We start from the raw sequence: 24,006 nt of genomic DNA, 5'->3' as shown, positions 1-24,006 counted from the left end.
GAGAGAAAGACAGACAGTGGAGGTCTGCTGTCTCCGCAGGTGTTAGCAATTGGCCACAGGCACCACAGCTAATGCGTCTCCGATTGGCCAACGGGCTTCAGCCACTGATCCGATTGGCTCAGATTGAGAAGCAGATGGCTTATCCTCGCAGATGATTGGCAGCTGTGGAGGGGGAAGACACACAGGTCCTGTGACAGCTCCCGACCTGTCTCCCTCTCCTCTCTCAGTGTGTGTGCACATCTGTGTGAGAGGCAGCTGTGTTTGCTAGTGTGCTTCCGTTTTCTACGCCCCATGTGGCGTGTGTGTGTGTGTTTGAGCGAGAGAAGAAAAGGAAGGGTAGATGCATTTAGACAGCTTCAATGTAAAACAGCGGCCTCCATCCATCCCTCCCATTGGTGGGTCTAGTGGCATGCAGAGGACATTACAAAGTCTCAACACCAACGTGGAGCTTTAAAGACAATTTCACAGCTTCCACGTGTGTGTGTTGTGTGTGTTGTGTGTGTGTGTGTGTGTGTGTGTGTGTGTGTGTGTGTGTGTGTGCTCCAAATTGACGCCTGACAAACACCAAACAATGTGGCGGACTGAGTAAAGCTAAAATAATAAAAGTGAGGAAGAGACACACAGGGGATGAAACAAAAAAAAACAAGGCAGCTTTGTTCTGGGACCCCCCTTTCAGACTGTCAGTGTGTGTGTGACAAAATCAAGAAAAACAAAACCAGGAACCAGTCCTATTTAAACTAAATCTAATGTGTCGTACTGAACAGCAGAATATACAGGCCGGAAAACACTCCTATTATGTTTGTTGCTGTACATTATGTAGCAACATGTAGCATTTAGCCACACGGACAGACGCACAAATGCATGTATGTGCTTCTAAAGAGCCTCTCTTACAACTTCACTACCCATTGAGGAAAGAAAATAAACTTTTCTTCCTCAAAAATGTGTAATTCAAGTACACCCACCCTAAAGAGAACCTACTTCTACTAGCCTCAAAGGAAGATTTGTAGTCTATAATTAGTCGAACCGTTAGACCACCACAGCAACATTTTTTTTAAGGTTCAACCACTATTTCCAGGATCAGATTTCTCTCTTTGTTGGACTAAAATGACGTCCCATTATTTCTCGTGGTCAAAGGGTTCAGATTTTCTTCCATAAAATTACATAGTGCAGATCCACACACACAGTCTTTAAATGCACCAGTGTAACAAATGCCTCTGATTATGGGAGGAATTATCTGAAAAGACTGTACTGACCCCGCCAAAAAAGTCAAGTGAATATCCCCCCTGCACTGAATCACAATAATCACGGTTGGTAACTCATCTAAAAGAGTAACCCCATTACAAAACAAGGAATCTCATTATAGACATAAGCAGTGATTAGGCCCTGCTTCAAGCTGATTGGCTGTTTCCACCTTCCCCTCTTTTTTGGCCGTCGGAGACTCTTTCCCTTGTTCCTCTTCCCACTCTCAACCGCTCCTCTCAGTAATTATATGACTCCTCTCCTCTTTTTCTCTTCCTCCTCAGACAGATGGAGGGTGGTTTAAAGGGAGGGTGGGAGGAAGAAGAGCTGGAGGAGGAAGAGGAGTAAAAGCCAAAACAAAGGGTGAAGGACGAGGAGTGGAAAGGGGAAGGAAGGAACGTGCCTGGATGAAGCCCAATGAAACACTTGTTGCTAACTTAACTTTACCAATCTTCGTTTTTTTAAGAAGAACGTCCGACTAACAACACAGGAAGGTCACAACACATGGAAAGCTAGCCACTAATAGGGCTGGATCCAGGCAAGAGGAAACAAGAAGACCCTCAATGGATGGAGACTGACGTTAAAAAAAAAAGAAGAAGGAAAGCAAGATAGGAAGACGAGAGGTGGAGGGGAGGGTGTGGGTGAGGAGGAGGAGGGACGCATCATTTCTTTTGAGGCGTGGAGAGCTTCTGCATCCCTCGGATCTTGTCCAGCAGCTCTGAGACGAAGTCCTACGGGGAGAGAGGAGGGACAAAACACATGAGTCAGAAACAAACAGTACATAGATATAAGGGTAAAGTGGAGTGAAGAGAGGAAGGAAGGTAAAACAAATCTCACCTCAGTAGGCTTAAAACACTCGACCACTAAGTCCTGAAAATAAATAGAAGACAGTCAGGATATACATCTCGCCTTTGGCACTTGTGCGTCTTTGCATGAGTTGACATGAGTGTATATTTGTCTCCTACCTTGACCCTGGCTCCCCGCTCTACGTCACTGGGCATATCCAGCAGCTCGTCCACATCGATCTCCAGCTCTGGGATGGCCTCCTCCTAACACAAGAGAAAAGGAGGTACATTAGCCTCTGAACCACACAACCCAACACGGAATTACAAACGCATGATTTCTTCTCATAAAATGCCAAAATTAAACCATTTGTCATAGCTAGAACATTTAAAAGCAGATTTCTTTTGTCAGATTTTCCAGATTCTGACTGCCCTTGAATGAATCATGTGGGACCAACCGTTGTGTATAGAAAAATAACCGAATCTGAGCTTGAAATTGTCAAAAAAATCATCTTGTTTTATGAGTCCCATTCAACAATTTACCAAAAAAATAATTGTTTATATTAATCAGATCCTGGAAAAAACCCTATTGATGTTGCCCTGAAACCATGAATGAATCAGCTAAGATGTCATGTCACGAAATAATCAGAGTAAAATGAACTGAACTGCAAGTTGATACACAGATCAGAATCTAAAAGGTTTTTTTAGGTGACAGCTCTCTTGCAGCACAAACTAGTCAGTCTCTCTTGATGGATTAAGAATAGAAAGGATGATGCAGATTTCTTTCCCTGTTTTATGTTATGTGGTTGTCTGCAAATAGCCCAGCAGAGGCTCTGTCTGCGTGTGATGTAGTGCTGCTCGATTATGGCAAAAATCATAATCTCGATTACTTGGGTCAATGATTGATATCACGATTATTAAAAACGATTATCCATTTACTTTGAAAACATCAATTTATTGGAGAAAAAAAATGTGAACAGTATGTTTTTAACAGTTGATTACCCTGAACTTTAAGTATAACTCAACTGAAAAACCAAGAATCTTTTTTAATTATACATTTAAAAAAAATTAATTAATAATAATAATAAAAAAATAATCGTTTTATTTCGATTACGTTGTTTTCGTAATCGTTGCAAGCCATAATCGTAATTGCGATTAAAATACGATAAATTGAGCAGCCCTTGTGTGATGTGGTGCAGTGACTGATGAATGTTCATCACTGAACACTAGAGGGAGCCGTCCGTCTTTCACGAAAGACAGGAGAGACAAAGACACTTGAAAAAATACCAATATTTTACTTGGATCCAAAATAGGAAATAAAATTGTTCAATTCAAAAGGTATTTGCCTAGATGCCTAGGTGTTTTAGGGTACTTAGTTATCTTCATACAGAACCAGGCTAGTTGTTTCCATTTGTTTGCAGTCTTTATGCTAAGCTAAGCTAAGCTGCTGGATGAGGCTTCATATTTAGCATACAGATCCTTAGAGGTTTCAATCTTGAAATGTTATCCTAGACAAGATATCGAATAAGCATATTTCCAAAATGTGGAACAGTTGCTTAACTCATCTACAGTGCATTGTTGAAGGGTTGCCTGTAAACAGCTGACTGTCACACTGTTGCCAAAAGTGAACACACACTCCTGTTACTCCCATAAGGGCGCTCCTTTGAAATCAACACAAAGTCAGAGAATAACTTCCTCCATTTGAAATTGGCCTGTATTTCACATCCAACCAGGAAAAGCTGCAATAATTGACAATGCACACTTTTAATTCCAGCAAAGCAATTATCGGCTCATACTGATAAACTGACCTCTAATAAGAAGAGCCCCCTTGCCTCTAGAGCAGAGATATCTAGCTCATTAAATAAATGAAAGTGAAAAGTGAGTTCACTGTAAGTTCGTCTTTGTGTCTCTCTTCCTCTTCCTCGCCACGCCTTCTCCCTCCGGCCAATCAATTCCCTTGTTTTCCTGATGAAGTGCTTTAATAGTCTCCCTCTGTTTCTCTGTTTCTCCATCTGTCTCACTCAAGCACACAGGCTCAGTGTGTGCTATCAAAGCCGTCCACCACTGGCAACAAGACACACACACACACACACACACACACACACACACACACACACACACACACACACACACACACACACACACACACACACACACACACACAGAGACTGATCTTCACAACATGTGGGCTCCATGTGCTGCTCCATGCAGTAAAGAAAGAGGCGGCAAAAAACGTGAGAAAGACAAAGAACACAAATACAGAAACAAGATTCTGTACTGTGACTTTGCTCATTTTAGGATAAGAAAAATAGATTTGACTTTTCTTTATGTCTATTCTTCTATATCAACAACATTTCATTTATTTTTCTGTGCCATACTAAAAAAAGTTGCAGATGTTTTGTAAATCTCCCATTGCTCATCCTGAAAGCGATACACATTGGCTCATATTTAATACAGCTTACTTGAAAATGATTTTAGAGACGGACTGTTAAATGTGCCGGGGGGGAAGGGAACGCAGAGAGGAAGGAAGGTAAGAGGTTAAGAAGCATCTCGAGAAGAGGGAGCAGCTGAGGGGAGTAAACCGAGGGAGGAGGGAGGAGGGAGGGATGTTAAAAAAGGCCGGAAGACAGGCTTCAGAGAGGAGACACAAAGAAAGCGGGGAATCACGAGGGAGGGTTTCCAAAACAATCCTCAGACTGACTCGGTGAACTCGTCTGCAGTCTGCAGGGTTTACTGCCGGCTGCAGATGTGATCTGAGAGGTGCCTGCCAGATGTTGGCACGCACTGCAGGCTGGTAAACAAAGCAGAGCCGTGTGCAACTATTGGAAGAGGCACATCGGATTTAGACTTATCTTTTCAGTACTATTGTTTTTGAGTCCATGTGAAACCTATAGTGTAAGAAATAGATAGAGAGAACGAAATGGAAGTTGTTGCTTCTCAATCATCATGGCATATAGTATTTAAATGGAATGCCTCCAAACTGATCATTTGTATATCAGTTTATGGCATGTGTTACCTGTCTCTTGAAGAACATTTCTCACAGGCATCCAAGGTACAAAAATAAATCAAAATCTGAGGAAATTCTTGATAAATGTAAGTAAAATAGAGGGCATTTTTTACAACTGTATCAAAACATCCGTGTACACACTCACACACAAGTCATGGAGTTTAATTCAAGTCTAATTTTTCCAGTCGTATGATCACTACTTCCCAAACCTGTGCCATTGCAACCAAACCGCTCTGCAGCCTGTTTACTTCATCATACCTGGCAACAAGAAATAAAAATGATGCCCACTGTTTCCTATTACTTAGAAAAACCAAGTCCACAGACTAAGTGCAAAGTTTCGGTCGAGTAATACTCATCAGGGATTCATTTCTTGTCTTCAGGCGTTGTTGTTCACAGTATCTGTTCTTTGTCCCTGCAGAGATAGCCTTACTTTACCTTTGAATAGTTGTATCTCCCTTGCAAGAGAGGTTGTGTCTGTTATATCTTGTGTCATAAGACTACACTTCTGTTGATGTTACATACTCGGAACTTTCCCTTTTCAGTCCTAAACAGCCTCACCTTAGAAACTATCTCTATAAACTGCCATATAGACGTTTAATTGCGGTCTCTAAATGTAATTACACTCTGCTGGACAACAAGCGTGCACATATGATTCAGACAGCACCACAATGAGACTGAGACAGACAGCCGGACGGGCACACTGTCTGTCTGCAGGCTGCCCGCAGAACAGAGCAGATGAGATGTGACAGTATGAGAGCGTGTGTGTGTGTGTGTGTGTGTGTGTGTGTGTGTGTGTGTGTGTGTGTGTGTGTGTGTGTGTGTGTGTGTGTGTGTGTGTGTCGGTCGTAGTACAGTTCCTCTCTCACAGGGGCCGGCTGCTTCAGCCCTGGACAGATCAAATGGCAGCTACAGATTCTTCGTAGCTAAAACATAAGCTACTCACACACACACACACACATACAAGTAGGTCAGCGTTCTTCTATTGCAGGAAAAGGCCGATCATCGCAACTGTAAATATTTCCGTAAAGGGAAGTGATGACAGAGAGCAATGAAGTAAAGTCAATGTTTCTAAAGGGAAGTTTGGTCAGACCGTAATAAGGAGTAATGACTCAATATTGAAACAAAAACAAAATAACAAAGAAAATGTAGCTAAAAAGCGTACTTTTAAATACATTTGCAGTTACATTTGTCAAATATATGCTCACAGAAAAATTCATAATATAAACGATTCACCAAATCAACTTTTAAGTCAGTACTCTAACTTAAAATCATATTAAAACTTCCAACACCGAGACAGATTTTCTGGTGAAATGACACACATATAGTGCAGCTACAGGCTACGAACAGGAAAAGATTAAAAATGCAGATATGAAAAGTGAAAAAAGGGATGTGAGTGTAAAAATGAGAAGCAAAGAAATGAAGGTAGGACAATGTTCGGGGCTTCAACTAACAATTATATTGATTCTCGATTAACAGGTTAGTTATTTTGTAGATAAATCTGTTAATCCTTTGGTATATAAAATGTCAAAAAATATCTAGGCGATCTAGATGTAGTTCTAAGCTTGGTCTTTAAATGTCTTGCCAGTCATAACTTCGAATATTATGACTCTAATATGATATTAATCTGAGACAAAGAGGAAAAACTCTATATTTTGGAGGCTTAAACAGCTTTTTGTTAAAAAATGAATTGATTGATTAATGGATTTTCAAAATAGTTGTTCTCTGTATATCACTTAATCATTGCAGCTCTATGTAACTAGCAGATCCACTGCTAATGAACACAGGTCCATATCGAGTGGATATATAAGTTGCTTTACAGTGTGGGAAGCTTGGTGTGTAAGTAGGCCACACAGGGCACCTGCAAGGATTACACAGCACGTCTCCCAGTGACAACATAGGAGCTGATTCCTGTGATAGGATCTGTGTAAACTACAGGTTAGCGTGTGTGTGTGTGAAGAGGAAAAGGGCTAGACACAGAGGAAAGCGATGAAAACATAAAGCAGAGCTGCAACTCTTCGTTTCAAGTCAAAACGCTTTAAGAATTTATCACAAATGACAAGATTTCCTGCTTTTCTATGTCACATATTATATTTTTGGCAGATTAATAGAAAATCATCTTTATCACAGCCATAAAAGCTACTTAAAGCTGGATGCTGAGTGATGAATAGCCACTTTTGCTTTCCCCACAGCCACGGTGACAAAGAAGGATACAAATAGTCAGCGTTCAGGATGGCCAGTCGCCTGCTTTGCAACAAAAACAATGTTTTGGCGGGCCACAATGCAGGGATGAGGACACAGGGAAGTGATGGCTGCAGCAGGCAGGAAGGAGGAAGAGGAAGGAGCGGGAAAAGTAGGCCGTGTGTCGCTGAACAATGTCCACACGCACTCCAATTTCCTTGTGTGTGTGCTTGTTTTTACTGAATTCATCACACTGCTTTTACTCCTATGATCTATCTTTGCTAATTCTTTTTATGAAGTAGTTGTGAAATGATGCGGGGGGGGGTGTGTGATCCTAATTTAACGTTGCTGCACTTTCCTTTCCAAACCCCTCTGTGCTGCCTCACTGTATTGGGGTCAGTCCAAGCAGCAAAGTGTTTCTCCTGAGTGTTTAGGTGTGTTTGCATTATAGAGTGAGTGTGTGTTAATGTGCAGGCTCCATTAAAACTATGACCTCATGGCATCATGCTGGTTGACTTGGCACTGGGACCCAAAAGTGTGTGTGACAATGACAAGTTACAGACTCTGAGCATAGCTGAGATGGTTTGGCTGTGAGTGTGTTTCGGTTCTCACAAGTTATCAGAACAAAGTGTTCACACGCCATTTTCTCAAGAGCACATCACTAACACCAGAGCAGGAAGTCAACTGTTTAAATGAGCTCTTGTATAATTGAACCAATCTACGAGTAAAATGTCTTTAATGCGGAAAACTGGATTGTGCTTTTAATCGTCTTTGTCTAATTGTCCGAATGAGAAGGCCAGAGCTATAAATCATTGAGTGCTTTGTCGATACTTAAATCTTAGCTATCGTAATTAGCTGGGTGGGATATGTTTTATTGTTGCATACATCAAACTCATCACTGACGTATCCTAACAGACAGACAAGAAGATAACAGCTGACAATCACTACTTCTGGTCTGCCTGAATACATGGTTAACTCAAGAAAAAATACTTCTTCATTGCTAAAGGTCAGGATAGATAGCGGTGACTTGGAGATTAAGCATGCTTCAGCAAAGAATCATGTAGTTATATTTGATTTATTATGCAGGGGAGGTTTTAGGCTACTGTAGTTTGCAAAGACTTAGAGATGATCCGATTAGCACACCTAATTACTCCCACATCGTATTCATGTGCATGCCTGTCTGTTAAATAAACACTGTGGCAGAAATGATGTGCAAAGTTAGCAATGGATGTGACTTATGAATAAAAAGTTACCTTTCCTCTCCATAATTCCAAAGGTATTTTACATCTGCAACGATGAGTGCACCAAAGGATTCAAATCAATTGCCAAATATTTTTGATAACCGACAAGTTGTTTTATGTAAGTTTCATGCTAAAAGGTTAGAACCTGCTGTTTTCAAACACTTGAATATAGATATTTCCTTCCTTTCAACCCATCTTGTTGTCAAAGTACAAGAAGATATTTTAAAGTAAAGGATCCTTTCCTGAAAGCTACTCGGAGTGACAATACATCTCCCTCTTGTGACTGATTTGCTTATTTGTTCGACGGTCCTCTGATCAACACACACACACACACACACACACACACACACACACACACACACACACACACACACACACACACACACACACACACACACACACACACACAAAAATACAGATCTAGGAAAAGCCCATTGTGGAAATAGTGGAAAAACACTGGGCTTGAACCTGCTTCCTGTCATGCCCCCCCTCTCTGTCTCTCTTTATCTTTACGTCTTCTCTTATGCCCTTCCTGTCTGCTTGGCATCAGCGCTCTTTACTACCGCTCTGCTATAAATCACTCTGTGTGTGTGTGTGTGTGTGTGTGTGTGTGTGTGTGTGTGTGTGTGTGTGTGTGTGTGTGTGTGTGTGTGACAGGGCAAATCATAGTATTTGGGCCACCTTGCTGCGGGCTCTTACGAGGGGAACTATGCATAGTGTCAGTCATCGCCTGCTGCTTTCCATCTTCTTTCTATCTCCCTCATGCTTATCGGGAATCTGCATCTCTTACAATAACTGTTTGCCTCCCTCTCTTAGCACGTATTTTCCCTCCTCCCAGAACCAGTTTGGCTCCCATAATGTGTCACTGCCTAAAAAAAACATTAAAAAAGCTCTCTCTTTTTGTGAAGAAGGGGTTAAAAACACAAGAGGAGCAAGCGACTTCCTGTCTGGTCACGTGACCTTGGAGATTGCTGGGCTGGGGAGGGAAAGCCAGATCTGTGGGAAGTGTGTGAGAGCGAATGTGTGTGTTGGCGTTAACAGTTAAGGAGAGCAGAGTTGAGTGTGTGTGCACAATTAATTTAAGTGGCTGCTGTACACACAACCGTAAACCACAACTGCCCATAATCAATGCAATGTACTTAATCCAGTCTGAGTAATAGTGTGCATGTGGCTGATTTTTATCTCTATTACACCTTCTATCAGTTGAATGTACTTCCTCCCAGGAGAATATGATGTCCTGTTTTGAATCACACAAAAAACTGTCACAGTTAAACTGAACTCACCTCTTTCACAACCTGGATGGTGACCAGAAACTATAACTAAATTGTGCAATACAAACTACTTTTCACACACCTTGCATTGTTAGAGGGAGTAAGTAGAGACATGTCATACACAGTGCATCCAACCAGAGCCTCCATCGGTGTTGACTCTAACCCTAACCTTTCCTGCTATCTCACTACTGATAAAACAGCTCTGTCACGTAATGTAAAATAAACCAGATTGTGGTGGTAGTGATGTGGGCATGCTATTGTGTCCCAGTGTGTGTTGCTTCAGAGAACAGGAATCCGAACTAAACAGGCTCCAAATACAGAGAACGTATCTTCATAGGATGCCAGGAAACATTAATCACTATAATTAGGACGCAAGGATAGTATTTTTGGCAGTTCTTACGCTGTAATTAGGCAACAATAGTATATAGACATACATACACTGACTACTATTCATTTGTATACTTTAGTATTTTCATTTTAATCTATTTATACTTCTACTTGAGTAAAGGATCCGAGTACTTCTTCCACCTCCGCATAATAAAGAGCAACATGATATCTTGGTAAAGAAGAGAGTGGCTAGCTGAACAGATCTGCTGATAGACTTGGACACACACTGATTGCTAAATAAATCTATTTGGAGAGTTCAAATGTAGAGTTTCCCCCAACCTTGACCCCACCCCCCTCCAAAGCTGCCCAGAGCCCCATCAGCGTGCGATACGGTTGAATGATTCCCTCATCGGCTTGTTTGGTCTGACTGAGCGCTTCGGTGCTTTTTGTGTGTTGACTGGACATGTCTTTTGCTGCAGCTGCAAGGGTAGGGGGGGTCGGGGGGGATTGGCTGCTCCCTCAGGGTCTCAACCAGCTCGGGAAGACATGTCCTGGCACCAGAGCGGGGCCACGGGGGGGTGGGGGAGATCTGCTGCTGTATCACGCTCACTAACCGCTACACGAGGGCAGCAGACTGGCACCACTGCTGCTGCCCAGTGTTCACCCGACTGTGAAGCCAGATTTAAAGCAAACATGTTGATATTTACTTATTGTCCATTGGTAGCTGTTTAACACACCACCGTAGCAATGTAGGTAAATGTATCACTTCAAATGGTTTGGCTTATCGATAGCTAATGTTCCTGTTTATGTTTAGGGTTGATTGCACTAAAGATGCCAGCTAAATACAGCACAAAGGAAATAAAACATTTTACATTTCCAGCCATGGCAACAGTGGCATAGCGAGAGTTGATAGAAAGATTAGGATTGGCCACATGGGTGTGCAAAAAAGCCTCACCTACACACACTTGTTCAAAAGGGAACAAAACTCTCAAGACTTCTGAGTGCCACCATTGTGATTGACAGGTGGTTTGAGGGAAGTGCAGAGCAGAGGCAGCACAGGAACTACCGGTTTGTACCACAAACTGTAAAAACATCCAAGATTTCAGGATCATTTCATCCAAGTCTTCCAAAGTTGGTAAATAGATTTAGTTAGGTCTGGGCAAATACAGTAAATACAACATGAAAAGTATGTCAGAAAGCCAAAACCGGGAGACAGAAGATGTATGAGCGGACTTAAACTGCTAACTTTTTGTAAAGATTTGCATAAAAGATACTGCTTTTCTCTCTCACTTACTCTCTCTTCAGCCCACTCTAATTACAAGAGGCCCCGTGCCTCAATCTAAAATAAATGATCCAGGCAGCATCTCAAGTGCCCACTTTCACCCTCCACCTCCTACTTAAGTCTGTCACTGCTGAGGGTGGCGCTCTGCACATTCACACACACACACACACACTGATATCGATGTGTGAAATATTGGGGTAGAGGTCTTTTAACAATTCAATTTTTCCGTTTCTTTAATCGGACACTAATTACCACGACAGCAAACGGGTAAAGATACAACACTTGGGGAGAGATACATGCAAAAAAAGAGCCAAAGTAAGACCACACACACCTCCTCTTCAGTAATTACCACTACAATTGGACTGAAAAATGAGATTACATGCAGATTAAATTAAGAATCCACACAAAGTAGGATTATAGCACATTACCATTATTTCACTCTTGGCAAGCAAAGGGCCCAACATTCATTTGTTCATTTGTCATTCATTGAATTACGTATTTCGTTATTGTGGCAGTTTAAGGCAGGAGTTTGGCAAACCTAAGAGGTAGTTAAGTTCATATTTAATTAATGTTTCCATTCATTTTCACCCAAGTTTATTTGTGGCGCCATCAAGGTCATTCTGCTTTCATTAGGATGTAATCCCTTTGGATTTCAAAAGGGATTAGATGAGATTATAACTCTTTCTTTCAGTATAATCTAATTACATTCTCACACAGAGACAGAAACAGACTGACATGGTCTGAAACAACAACCCTAATAAGAAACTGTCTGTCCCAACATGAACATCGATCTGATCAAAAACTGATTTCTTCTTTAGTCGCCTGGCAACTCCTTTTCTCTCCTCTGAAGTTTGTTCTGTAGTAGGATCAAACAGTTCTGATTGGTTTTATGGCACCAACAGAATTAAACTTTAAGTAGATTCAAGTTATAATCCAGCCAAAATCTTTGTCAACAGGAAACACACCCTGTAAGCTTGAGTAGTGAGTAGAAAGGACGTTCCTACGGAGATTTTGGCTAGTTATCTTTTACATATTTTATAATATGGACCAGAAACAAGAAGTTAATTACTAATAACACTTTTGTTGATTTGTTTATTCAATACTCTTTATTCCAACCATATGAGAGTTTGTGTGCGAGAAGGAAAGAGTGACTTCCTTCCTGATTAATCAGGGATTTATAAATCAGACTCTGGGACCAAATATGGTTAGTTGTTCCTTCCTGCTTAATGATTAAATCCATTTTTAGAAAAAACAAGAGCACACAAGTATTACACATTGCTATAAAGTAAACTGTTATCTATTTTTGATTCACAAAATGATTCTAGATAATTTGAACTTCATATAATACAAATAAATCTGCATCATTATTCCTCCAGCTCATTCATCTTTTTTCTATCAGCTGTTTTGCCAGTCTGTGTGTCCATCTGTTCGTCCATTTCTTCACAAAGCCCTTTGAACCAGAGCAGTTTTTACAATCACACAGGAAACCTGTCACTGTCAGACATCCAATGTGTGCCACCATGAAAGCTTATAGGAGGTTTGACTCAGTGGTGACATCATGGAGGATATATGAAGCCGGCATGGCACCGTGCTCTTACCAGCTCTTCCTCAGCTAACACACAGTGGCACAGCTCTGAACTCAGTGAGCCAAGCTGAGTGCTGGGTAGTAATGCGTTACATTGAAAAACTCAAGTAGTTTTTAATTAGATTCTAAGAGTATTATTTGAGAAGAAATGTACGTCTATCTTACAATTGACTACCTACGTCTTGCTTGTTTTACTGATACATTTTACTTTAAATCATTTGGATTTTAGGCTGAGCTAGGACGTACACCAGCATTAGATAAGACTGTACATATACACAATTTAGTAAGTGATTTTATGTCTTGTTTTTTTATGTTTTTAGGTTATACTGTGCAGTACCTATTTTCATTTATATTTTAATATCATCATTTAATGTACACTTCACATTTGTTATCACCTGTTAAGGAGCCTAATGCATTTATGTAATAGTTGCATCTAATAAAGTAACCTGAGAAGGTCTTTTTATTTTTGTAATCCTACTCCTTTTTTACAAGTACTTTCCTTTCTACTTGAGTCAATGTAATTATAATGTAAAGATGTTTTTTCTATACCCATTACTGATACTGAAATCTACTACTATCTTATATTAAAAATCACATCCCAAGGAGAAGTCATCCATCAACTTCTCTTAATACGCAGCATTAACAGGGGAGATATTGTGCACATCTCAGGTAAAATCCAATAAACACATTAAAGTCCCACAGCACAAATTGCATGAAGCCGTATACTAACACCTCTTCCCTGCAGTTAGTAACTGGCCTGTTGTCTGCTCTAAAGCTCCTCCTGGGACTGAACACTCCTTTTTTGGATCTGTGTTACCTCACACAACCTGCAGACCTCATGATGATAACAACTCCTCTCAGAGATGTGTGCCAGCTGCTGCCAGCTGCTGTCTCCTCTGTTAACAATGGCTTCTTTCATTGTTTTAATATGGTGTCAGTACGGAGGCCGATAAAACACCCGGACCTCATATTCATCTCTCATTTAAAATCACTATGACAGCAACAACACCCGGGAGTCATATTCTGCAATAAAGCTGGCCTGTGTGCCAAAATCTATCACTATTATACCATGCTCCCTATAAAAAGCCTCCACAGGGGTGCTGGAGCTTTTCACATAACAGAAAAGTATGTGTGCAGCCTAAAATGCTTTAATTTAATTGGTTTAAAATGCAGCAAAAAAACAATCTTATGAGAAAATGAAGTCCAAAAGTTGAAATTGTATTTTCTTTGATTACACCAAATAACTTATTGATTAAAAGTGAATATAATTGTAAAATAATTAACAGCTGAAAGGATATATAAATCGCTTATTTCTCAACTACTAAATTAATCACAAAATATTTTTGACTGTCTTTTTATCGGTTAAAGTTATGTTATAAGAAAATAGTGAATATTTTCGTAATTTTCTCCCATTTAATAGACAGAATAACTTATTAGTTAAAAAATAATATATTAAAACAGACTGACTGACAATGAAAATAATCGTTACTTGCAGCCTTACTTTTGTTAAGACTCAGTTAATGCTAGTCTGAAACAAACTGTATACCCTTGTGTAGCTCATCTTGAGTAACGAGCAGGGAAGCAAAGGGGAATACACACATCATGTTTATGGAAGATAGATATTTACAGGATGCCTGTTAAGTGCTTACACACAGTATTCACAACTGCAGGAGAGTGTGAATGAATACAAGTCTGTAAACTGTCTCATGACATTAAACAAGTTACTGCCTGCTGTCATATTCACTGCAGGCATCAAGCGCTAAAGTGCCATGCTTGACTTGTGAGGATGAATGTAAAATGGTTTTGTTTGAACCTATTACAGTTGACTGACGGACGCTGGAATGACGAGCTCATCAGGCTTATCTGGAGCTGAAACGTGTTTACGTGGTGGAGCGCTGTTAGACAATCAGTGCTGTATGTGCAGGCCGACTGACGCACGACGGAGCATGTGCCGAGGATTGTGGGAAACAACAAAAAGACTGGATCACGTACAAGAACACTTGCCTTTATGAGGTACCAAAAAGCCAAAGTTTTAAAAGTTCAAAACCACTTTTCTCACCGAAACACCTAAGTCTATCCTTGAAGCTTAACAAATCTGTTTAATGTCTTTTGGATCTTATAAAACATTTGATTAGCCAATTTTTGTATCTCTATGTATGGAGCCAGCAATATTTACATCCAGGTTTACTAGCTTGTTGTCAAAAGTCAAGGTTCACTTATTTAGATTATATAAACTATATAACATTACAAACACACTTATTTAAAGCTAAACTCTAATGTTTCAATACATTTAACCAAGCATGTTGTTTTTGATTCAATCTACAAACTCAACCACATGTTTAAGACTGCAACCGTTTGCCTTGAAGCGTAACTATATGCAGTAGTTCATATGAGGATGTGATTTCTTTTTAGAGACAGGGTTGTTTAAGTGGTTGGTGTGGGTACTAAACTCATGACGCTCTTTACAGCTCCATCACCTTCTCAGTCAGTCATCACCTTCTCTGTTATTACCTGTAATCTCTCAATAGGTGCATGTAGATGTGGCAACGTATAGTTAAAGTGGCGAGTAGGATCATTGGTGTTTCACCTGATCTGACTCGTATTTTTCGTAAAAGAGCCATTTCTAAGGCTCTGGATATTTGACAGTTTCCTCTGTATGGAGAATTTGAGCTGCTACCTCGGCACAGAGATTCAGACTTCAAAAGGCCAGGTCTAATGGGATGGTTATATTATATTTCTCAAGACAATAAGCTATTAAATGCTCATGCTGATCCAACTGATGACACGTTTGTCTGCTTAAGTACCGGGGTTGATGATGATGTTTTTTTAGCTTTGGGTTTCCTGTTGAGGAATTCATGTCTGTGACCCAACGTCTGTTTGTTCTAAGTTTTACCTGTCTGCAAGACAACTGTCCTCTAATGGACTATAAGTTGATCCGATGCATTGTTGAGTTTCACAACAACACTTTTATTAGAAGGAAGCACTGTGACAAATGACCCACGGGGGAACATTTTGACTTCCTGCTGTTCTTGTCAGCTCAAATGATAAATGGGCCAACAGACACATCTCCCACACATGCAGTGTAATTCATTCCTTTATCTCTCATCCTAACACTAAGCAAACTTCAGCCTCAGACCTGACTCACAGTTTAAAACAGACACTTTTAAAGGTGACTCACAGCCTAAACCGAGGGCTCAATGCCTAAATGGTGTGTAAATGTGCCCGTTGAAACTCCCCATGTGAGTGTGTGAATCAACAGGTGTGTGTATCGATTGTGATTTTGGAGAAAAGTAATGTTTTAATATTGTCCCTTTCCCTAATGTACTGTGTTTGTCTCTCACACACTTCCTGTGACAACAATCTAAACATTCCCCTGGATTACACACATCCCTCATTCCCTCTCTCTACATCTTCACCCATGCCTTCTTACTTCCTTCCGATCTTTCTCACAAACTTACGCAAGATCACTCACAATCCTCTCTGTTGATTTATCCCCTCTGCGTCGTATAAACGCTCACATGGTCAGTCAGTGGGTCAGCTAAAGCATGCTGACTCACCCCCAATCCAACAGGAAGAGACTGTTTAACATGTAGAACCACATGTAAGCTATTAACAAGATCTGTGTGTGTGTGTGTGTGTGTGTGTGTGTGTGTGTGTGTGTGTGTGTGTGTGTGTGTGTGTGTGTGTGTGTGTGTGTGTGTGTGTGTGTGTGTGTGTGTGTGTGTGCTGTTGTGGGGGGGTTTACAAAGACACACTGGAGTCTTTCACTACCCGCTGTGTAACAACCACTCTTTGTAGTCACCCTCTTGGAGTGAAACAGGGTAAAGCTGATTGGTATTCAGACCTTTAGGTGAATGGTTTAAGCAAATGTTGCACACTCACCCTCACACTACATATACAGTGTTTGTTTAATGGATTATCAAAATAGTGCCGATTGTTATTTAGTGTGTAGCTCTACCAGGGTTTGTGTTGTCCTGTCTTCAACCATATCTACCATTTTCTTTAGTTTGAGACACAGACTGAAAATGAGGCAACAGAAATAGGAATAATCAATGTAAAAGATTCATTTGTAAGATATAAAAATCATTGTTGTTCATTTTGTTCGGCATTCAGAAGGATTGTTTTCAGTGTCTGATTGTGTGCTGCTACAGTCAAACTGGACTTTAGGCACTGCTATAATGTTAAAACAATAGCAGAGGACACATGTTACAAAAACATGTTCCCCCTCTGTGACATCCCTGCCTCCTCCTACTCCTTTTTCCTTCTCCTCTTGCCATCCCCTCCAGTTTTTCTTTCCTTCTCTTCCCCCATTTATTGCATTCCTGCTCACCAATCCTGCCTCTGTTCTCTCTCGTATCCCCTTCTGTGTTTGTTTGTTTGTTTGTTTGTGTGTGTGTGGATGTGTGTGTGTGGCCACGTAGGGCCCTGGAGTTTGGGGGATTGTATCGCCTCCCTGCCCCACTGTTAACTATGTAGCTACTGGTCACTACGAGAAGATAAAACAGACGGAAAAACAATTTGTTATGAAAACGATACCGGGGCTGGTGTGAAATGTGATCGTTTGTACTTTAGGTGGACTTGATGTGTGTAACCCCCACCTTCCTTTTTCCCTGGAGTGAGCTCAAACTCACTTAGGACCTTTATATATACAAAGCCAGTAATAGAGTGGAAGCTCAATAACAACAATTTAAAAAGGCATCTATCCTTAAAGAAACACTCCCTGCTTTTGTTCTCCCCCTCCTCCAATCCCAACACTTCCTGCCAGCTCACTGTTTGTGTTTCCAACCTAACTCTGTTTGCAGTTGGGTTTATGATATACTGTAAACTGTGAGAATATAGGGTCTTAAGGTTGTATCGCAGTGGTTCCCAACCTTTTTTTTTTATAATTGTACCCCTACTGAGAACCCTATCAGATTAACTCAAGTAACCTCTTCACTAATACTGGGAATCGCAAAACCACGGAGTGTTTCTCTAACAAAGCAAATGTCACATTAACATCGACTGCAAGTATTCCGATCCTTTAATACAAATAAAAGTACAAGCATCTCAGTATGGACACAAAGTAACCATGATGCGAAATGTTAACCTCTATTGTTGTGTTTTACTATTTTAAAATTATTATTATTACTCATTCATCATTTGTAATTAGCATTTTACTCAGTTGGTTGAGTTGGTGTTGATTTGAATTATTCCATACACTTTTGCGTAGTTTATAATATTTTACATACAAAACGTGATGTATCGCTTTGGTATTTTCTGAAATTATCACATGTTTTGCATGTTAAGTGAGAAAAGTAACTAAAGCTGTAGAAGTATCAAGTAGCAGGAAAATGTAAATATTAAGTAAAGTACCTCACATTTCTATTTAAATACAGTACTTGAGTAAAACTACATTCCAACAATGCTAAACCACGCTGCTTAAATAGCTCTAAATATAATCTTGCAAGAAAATAATGAGGGGCTTTTTGGAATTTGACTACTCTTTCCTTGGCTGAATGGACTCTTTTTTTTCGACTGCACGGTTAACCAATAAACATTTAACCAAGCCTTGTTGCCATGGCGTCATATTAAGGCTCGGATCCTCACTATAGCAGCAACTCCCTGATAGACGGACTGAGTGGCTGGATGAATATCTGACACGCTGGCTGGCAGAAATGACTGCTTGTTGTAGCATGTTTAAAGGATTATATGAACGGGAAAATGGCTCATTATGAATTCCCTGAACTCCATGCTGTTTTATTAACAGCAGAAATAGTATGCATCAAACAAAGGAGGGAAATAAAGGGGTAGGAAATAATGATGTTGAATATGTGGATTACGGCTTGAGCAAATATACGGACACAGCAAGAGAAGGAGTGATTTAGCAAAGGGAGGTGAAAGAGAAGGAGTAAATCCCAGAACACATGCTCCATATCTTTTGTCAGTGAAGAGGGTAACCCTCCCTGCTCTCCAGTTACACTGTTGGGGAGCACGTGCTCCACATCTCCCCGTCTAAATGAGCCCAATGTGTCTCCATTAGTGAACCGACTGTAAATTAATCTCTTTGTTGTCTAACAGCCCCGGCAGAGAAGGAATCAGAACAATGAAACCTCTGTGGATAAAAGCGGAAAAATAGCCATCATTATTAGAGATAAATGAGCGATAGGTGACCAAAAATGTGAAATAAATCAATATACCATTTTCACAAGTATAATCTGATACACGACCTGATCTGAGAATAACAAATGATAACAAATCAAGTCTCACAGCACCTATTTGTTGAGCTGTTGGCACACAAAAAAGCAGACTAACAATAAAGATTGAGTGCTTTAAAGCTAGCATAACTGTAATAAATAATGAGTTATTGAATAAGAGATGGATGTGGGTAGAGCTGCAAAAATTTGCTGATCGACAGAAATATAATGATGATCATTCATTTTTTCATGCAAAGGTGCAAGAAAATGTTGTTCAGCCTCTCAAATATTGAGATGTCCTGCTTTCTGTTTCATATCATATTTAAGTGAACATATTTTTCTGGACTGCAAAACCAGACATTTAAAGACATGACCTTGGACTTTGAGTTACTTGATGATCGCATTTTCCCTATTGTATAGACAAAGGATTAATCAATTAATCTAGAAAATGATCGATAATGAAAATATGTGTTGGTTGCAGCCTTAGACCCTAGCCACACGGAGACGGTAACGAAAACGAACCGAATTCAATATCAAAAAAGTCTTCCATCCACACGCAATCTGCACCAGAAACACGTCCGTCCGTTAGAATTTTTTTCCGCCGGTCAACATGTCCGTTAAAGTTTAAATCTTCCAGACAAAAGTGCCAGTCAAAGGTCTTCTTTGTTATTTATTGAGCTTTAAAACAAATGAATAAAGACTCTATATAATAATATAATAATAAAAAACGGAGCCTCTCTTTTCCTCCCCCTCTTCTGACAGCCCAGCAGCTGATCTCTGAGCACGAGAGGTGGGGAGAGGCAGGGCTATTGCTTCAACGTTATTAGGAAATGATCATATAGGGGTAAACATGGAGCCGTTTGCCCCCCCAGAGCGTTTCATTTGCAGATCTACTCACCTTGGGACCCGTTATCGTTATCGCTTTCTGCGTTTCCATGTCGGCCTCGTGTGGCCGAACCGTCTATCTGATAGAGCAACACATTCTCACTCCCAACTCGGCCTATGTTGACGTTATGTCAGGGTCCCTGTCGTCACTTTCCAACGCAAGGGGGGGCCCTTTTGCGTCGAGTTTCAACTATCAGGGAGTCCCATTTACTTGCATAAAGCTCCCTGAACGTTGGTAATAGACGAGTTGGGATCGTGGCGAAATGCTCTCCGCAGATCCATTCTCACAGCGTTTATCAACCTTTTTCTAACTCAATATCAAGCCAAACTTATTGTGTTTACTTCTTTATTTTTAATTGAATAATGTCGGACTTTTGTTGCCGTCAGTTATGGGGAGAGTAGGGGCTCAGAATACTGAAATCTGTATTGTTTCATCGTTGTTATCCTTCTAATGTTGTATTCTTTTCTAAACCGCACACTGTTATTTACTCAACAATAAGATACAATTATCCTTCTGTTTATTTATTTGTTTGATTGTATAATGTCGGACTTTTGGAGTCCCTCATTCGAACACAGGAAGCGTTATTTTCAAAATAAGAGTTCATTTTAATATTATGTTTGATAATATTATTTTTATTAACTAGACCACTGGGTCATGTTAAGACCATCTCTTCTGTCGGTTTGGTGTTACAAATCTAAAAAATATATANGTTCCGGCTAACGTGTACTTTTCACCAGTTTTTCTGCCCTCCCAAAATTGTGGTTTCTTTCCTTTTTTGCGCCAACAACCGGGCTTAAAATTATGTCTTTAACTAGTGACATGAGTGGTCTACACTACAACAAGATTGAACATATTTGACCGTGATTTAATTGTAATACACGTTTCAAAATTATGCCGAAGTAACAACATACTGATACCGGTTTGTAAAAACCATGAATTAATGCTTTGACAAGTCTGCAGACAGACGGCAGGCGAAAAACCTTTTGAAATGCGTGTTTTCTGAATGGAGATCGGCTAAGCTAACGTTGTATATGCTCCGATAGTCCACACTCACAACAACGGCCTACAGACATAAATAAACCAGCGACTGTACTCGCCATGACACAGACAGTCTGTGGTTTGTACTTGTTTAACTTTTGTCTAGTTTCTGAACAGATATGAGGAGCTGTGAGTTCTGAGGGCTAACAGCTAACGGCTGATGTTGGTTTTGTGTTTCGCATTGAAGATGACGTCAAGGCTCTGCCTACACTGCTTTACTATAGTTACTGCCCCAGCTACTAAACTGTAATGGAAATGCAGCATAGCGAGCCTGGCCTACCAAGGCCTAACTATACCGTACTAAGCCGTGCGAGGCCCTGCAGTGGAAATGCGCCATTAATCTCCTCTGTTGGCATAAAAGTCTCTAGTATTTCCGCTACTTTTTTGTTATTATCCAAATGTCACAGGGTATCCCTGCAACTGCCTTTGAAATCTCAATACAAGTCAGACACAATCTTATTTTCACAACAGATTAAAAAGGAGGTATCCGTTTTCCATCCTCAGTGGCTTTGAATAGCATCTGGTTACAGTTAGTTACAGATTGTCAGTGGATAGATTTGGGATTTACAGGTGCGAGTGTGGAGACAGCCTCTGTTGTGCTCTGCAACAACACAACTCCACAAAGCAACAGCCAGACAATCCCATTGTATGTCTGTGTGCGTCAGTAGGGTCAAAGGTCAAGTAGTAGGAGAGTTTTTGGAAGCTTTGCTCAAGTCTAACTCTTTATCCTCTTTAGAATAGCCTAATTTAGTTGTATTATGTGCACATTTTCTTGAATCCTCCTGCCTTTTTGTCTCTTTTAGCCTTCTAGGAACCTTCATACCTGTTAAGTCGTTGTATTGCTAATAGAATATGGGTCAAAGCTAGCTCAGTCGGCATGGGCTTACCAACTCCTGACGGCAACAGCCAGACAAGAGTTGGCGCGGTTCTCCGTGTCGCCCAGGGTTTGATGAGGGACTCTAAAGTTAGCTTCCACTGATACTCAGTCATTACCACAGCCAGGCAGGTCATACGCATGACCAGACCCCCCACTCAGACTCATCAGTCACACCTCATTTATCTCATTTGCCAGCACATCCCCTTCCTGAAGAGAGTATCCCTCCTTTCATTTTACTTAAAACTTTTCAATTAGCATACACCAAAAAAGAGAGTAGGTGTGCAACAATGGTCTTATTGTAGATGAGACAAAGACATAACCTAGGGCTAGGGTGAAATACTTATGATGTCAACTTGCAAAGACAACGATATTGAACAAAGGGATTTTGTTAGTTGAAAAAGAGTATTTGTTAGAAACCGCACTTTGATATTTAAAAAAAACCTTTTTTATTGGTGCCTTTTGTGTTATAGAAGTTATAAAATAATATTGTTTTTTTGTATTTATTTAATTTTAACATTAAGTTGTTGTACTGTACTTAAGCACTAAAGCAGACGGCAGAACTTGTTTAATAGTCGAAATAAATTTGTGCATCCCTAACAAGCACGTGAACATTTTATTTTCGCAAATAATTTTATGAAATTTTAACTTTTTTAAAACCTGATTTGAATAGGAAAAACCGTTCCCAAACAGCTGCTAAACAAGAGTACGGTCTGCCATACTTGATTGGTGAATTCACAGGTGTGCTTTAAAATCTCTTCAGCCAATCAGAAGAGAGAGATCTCTATTCCACGATAAGACAGTAAAGCTGCATCAGCTCTACATTTAGCTACCTGTAGGTGGGGGTGGGGGCTGAAGTTAAACCACGAGGTCTTTAAACATTACAAATGTCTGACATGATGGAGTCTTTGTTTCTTGTCACACTCTTCTTATCTCACGTCTTTCATTACCTCATCGTTTTGCATATGGCCCAGATACTAAAGGCTATAAGAAGCAAGTCTAGGCCAAAAGCAGCCACAAAGGGCCTACATTTAATGTTTATTTAGTAACAGTTTGCCTTAAAAGAGGACAGACAGAGGCTCCAGATCTGATAAACTGAGTTATTACGCTTTACTGTAGAGCTCTATTACTTATAGAGCCCCGGATCGATAGGATCGATCGGTTTGCAGGCCGGTTATTGATAGGGTATTTACCTCACAGTCGTAGAGGTCCGTTAGCTGGTCGATAATCCACTCCTCCAGGTTCAGTCTCTTCCTCAGCTCTTTACGGTCATATTTGACGGTAACGCGTCCCTGCTTCCGAACCGGAATCTCGGGTTCCTCCGCGGTGCCGCCCGGTGTCTGGAAATATACCCGGGGTTGAGGGCTGGTATCAGCCATGGTCACTCGCTTCGGGATACTAGAATCCCCCCCGGAGGTGTGAAGTGTGAAATGGGCGACAGTCAGGAGGCGAAGCGGCTTTTGTTGACGTGCTGGCCTTTTCCTCACTGAAAACAAAACCCCGGCTGATAAATGTGTGACTTGGAATCCCCCGAAGAAACAGCGCTGGACCTGATGCTTTTGTTGTCCAAAGATTGCTCAAAGAGACATTGGCAGGAGCCAGACGTTTCCACAAAACAAACCGGAGCGACCGTTACGGTGAAACGTGAAGAGTAACCGGCTTATTGGGCTATTTACAGCATGCAAACTCTGCTTATATAAAAAGAGAAGAGAGAGGAGCGGAGCTGGCTGAACTCTTCATTCAGTACAAAGAGAAATCACACGCCTCTCTCTCTCTGTCTCTCTCTCTCTCTCTCTCTCTCTCAGCCCCACGAGAGCTGCGTGCGCGCGCTCTCCTTGAGCTCGAGCGCATCCGACGTAGCCCGACTGAAAAAAGAGAAAAGCAAATGTTGATTTTTTCCAACTTTGAATATCAGTTCACTCCCCCTCTTCCTTCTCATGCATTTTACCAAAACTTTCCCATGTGACCCCCTGGAGCCCACTGTAACAGATGACCTTCATGTGCACAGATTTACACTCTTTTTCCCATGGTGCAAAAATAATGGACATGACATGAGCATTCCAAAATTAGACTGTAATGTGAGTTTTTATTTAAAGTTAATTGTTATATTATAGTTGTACTGA

The 24,006-nt window shown here is 40.6% G+C and overlaps 1 protein-coding gene across 1 annotated transcript; it reads right to left on the bottom strand.

The window, feature by feature from the left end:
- Positions 1–866: 866 nt before the first annotated feature.
- On the bottom strand, positions 867–23,694 carry ppp1r14bb (protein phosphatase 1, regulatory (inhibitor) subunit 14Bb). Its single transcript, XM_010774375.1, has 4 exons — positions 23,077–23,694; positions 2,205–2,288; positions 2,077–2,109; positions 867–1,970 (listed from the first exon to the last, which is right to left on the bottom strand). Exons 1-4 carry the CDS (start codon positions 23,260–23,262, stop codon positions 1,902–1,904), a joined length of 372 nt encoding a protein of 123 aa, XP_010772677.1. The 5' UTR covers positions 23,263–23,694; the 3' UTR covers positions 867–1,901.
- Positions 23,695–24,006: the final 312 nt, after the last annotated feature.

The sequence above is a fragment of the Notothenia coriiceps genome, unplaced genomic scaffold (genome assembly GCF_000735185.1).
Source record: "Notothenia coriiceps isolate Sejong01 unplaced genomic scaffold, NC01 NC01_scaffold00013906, whole genome shotgun sequence".
In the NCBI taxonomy this organism is placed as follows: Eukaryota; Metazoa; Chordata; class Actinopteri; order Perciformes; family Nototheniidae; genus Notothenia; species Notothenia coriiceps.
The sequence above is the reverse complement of the archived record's forward strand: the minus strand, read 5'-3'. Positions and strand labels throughout refer to the sequence as shown.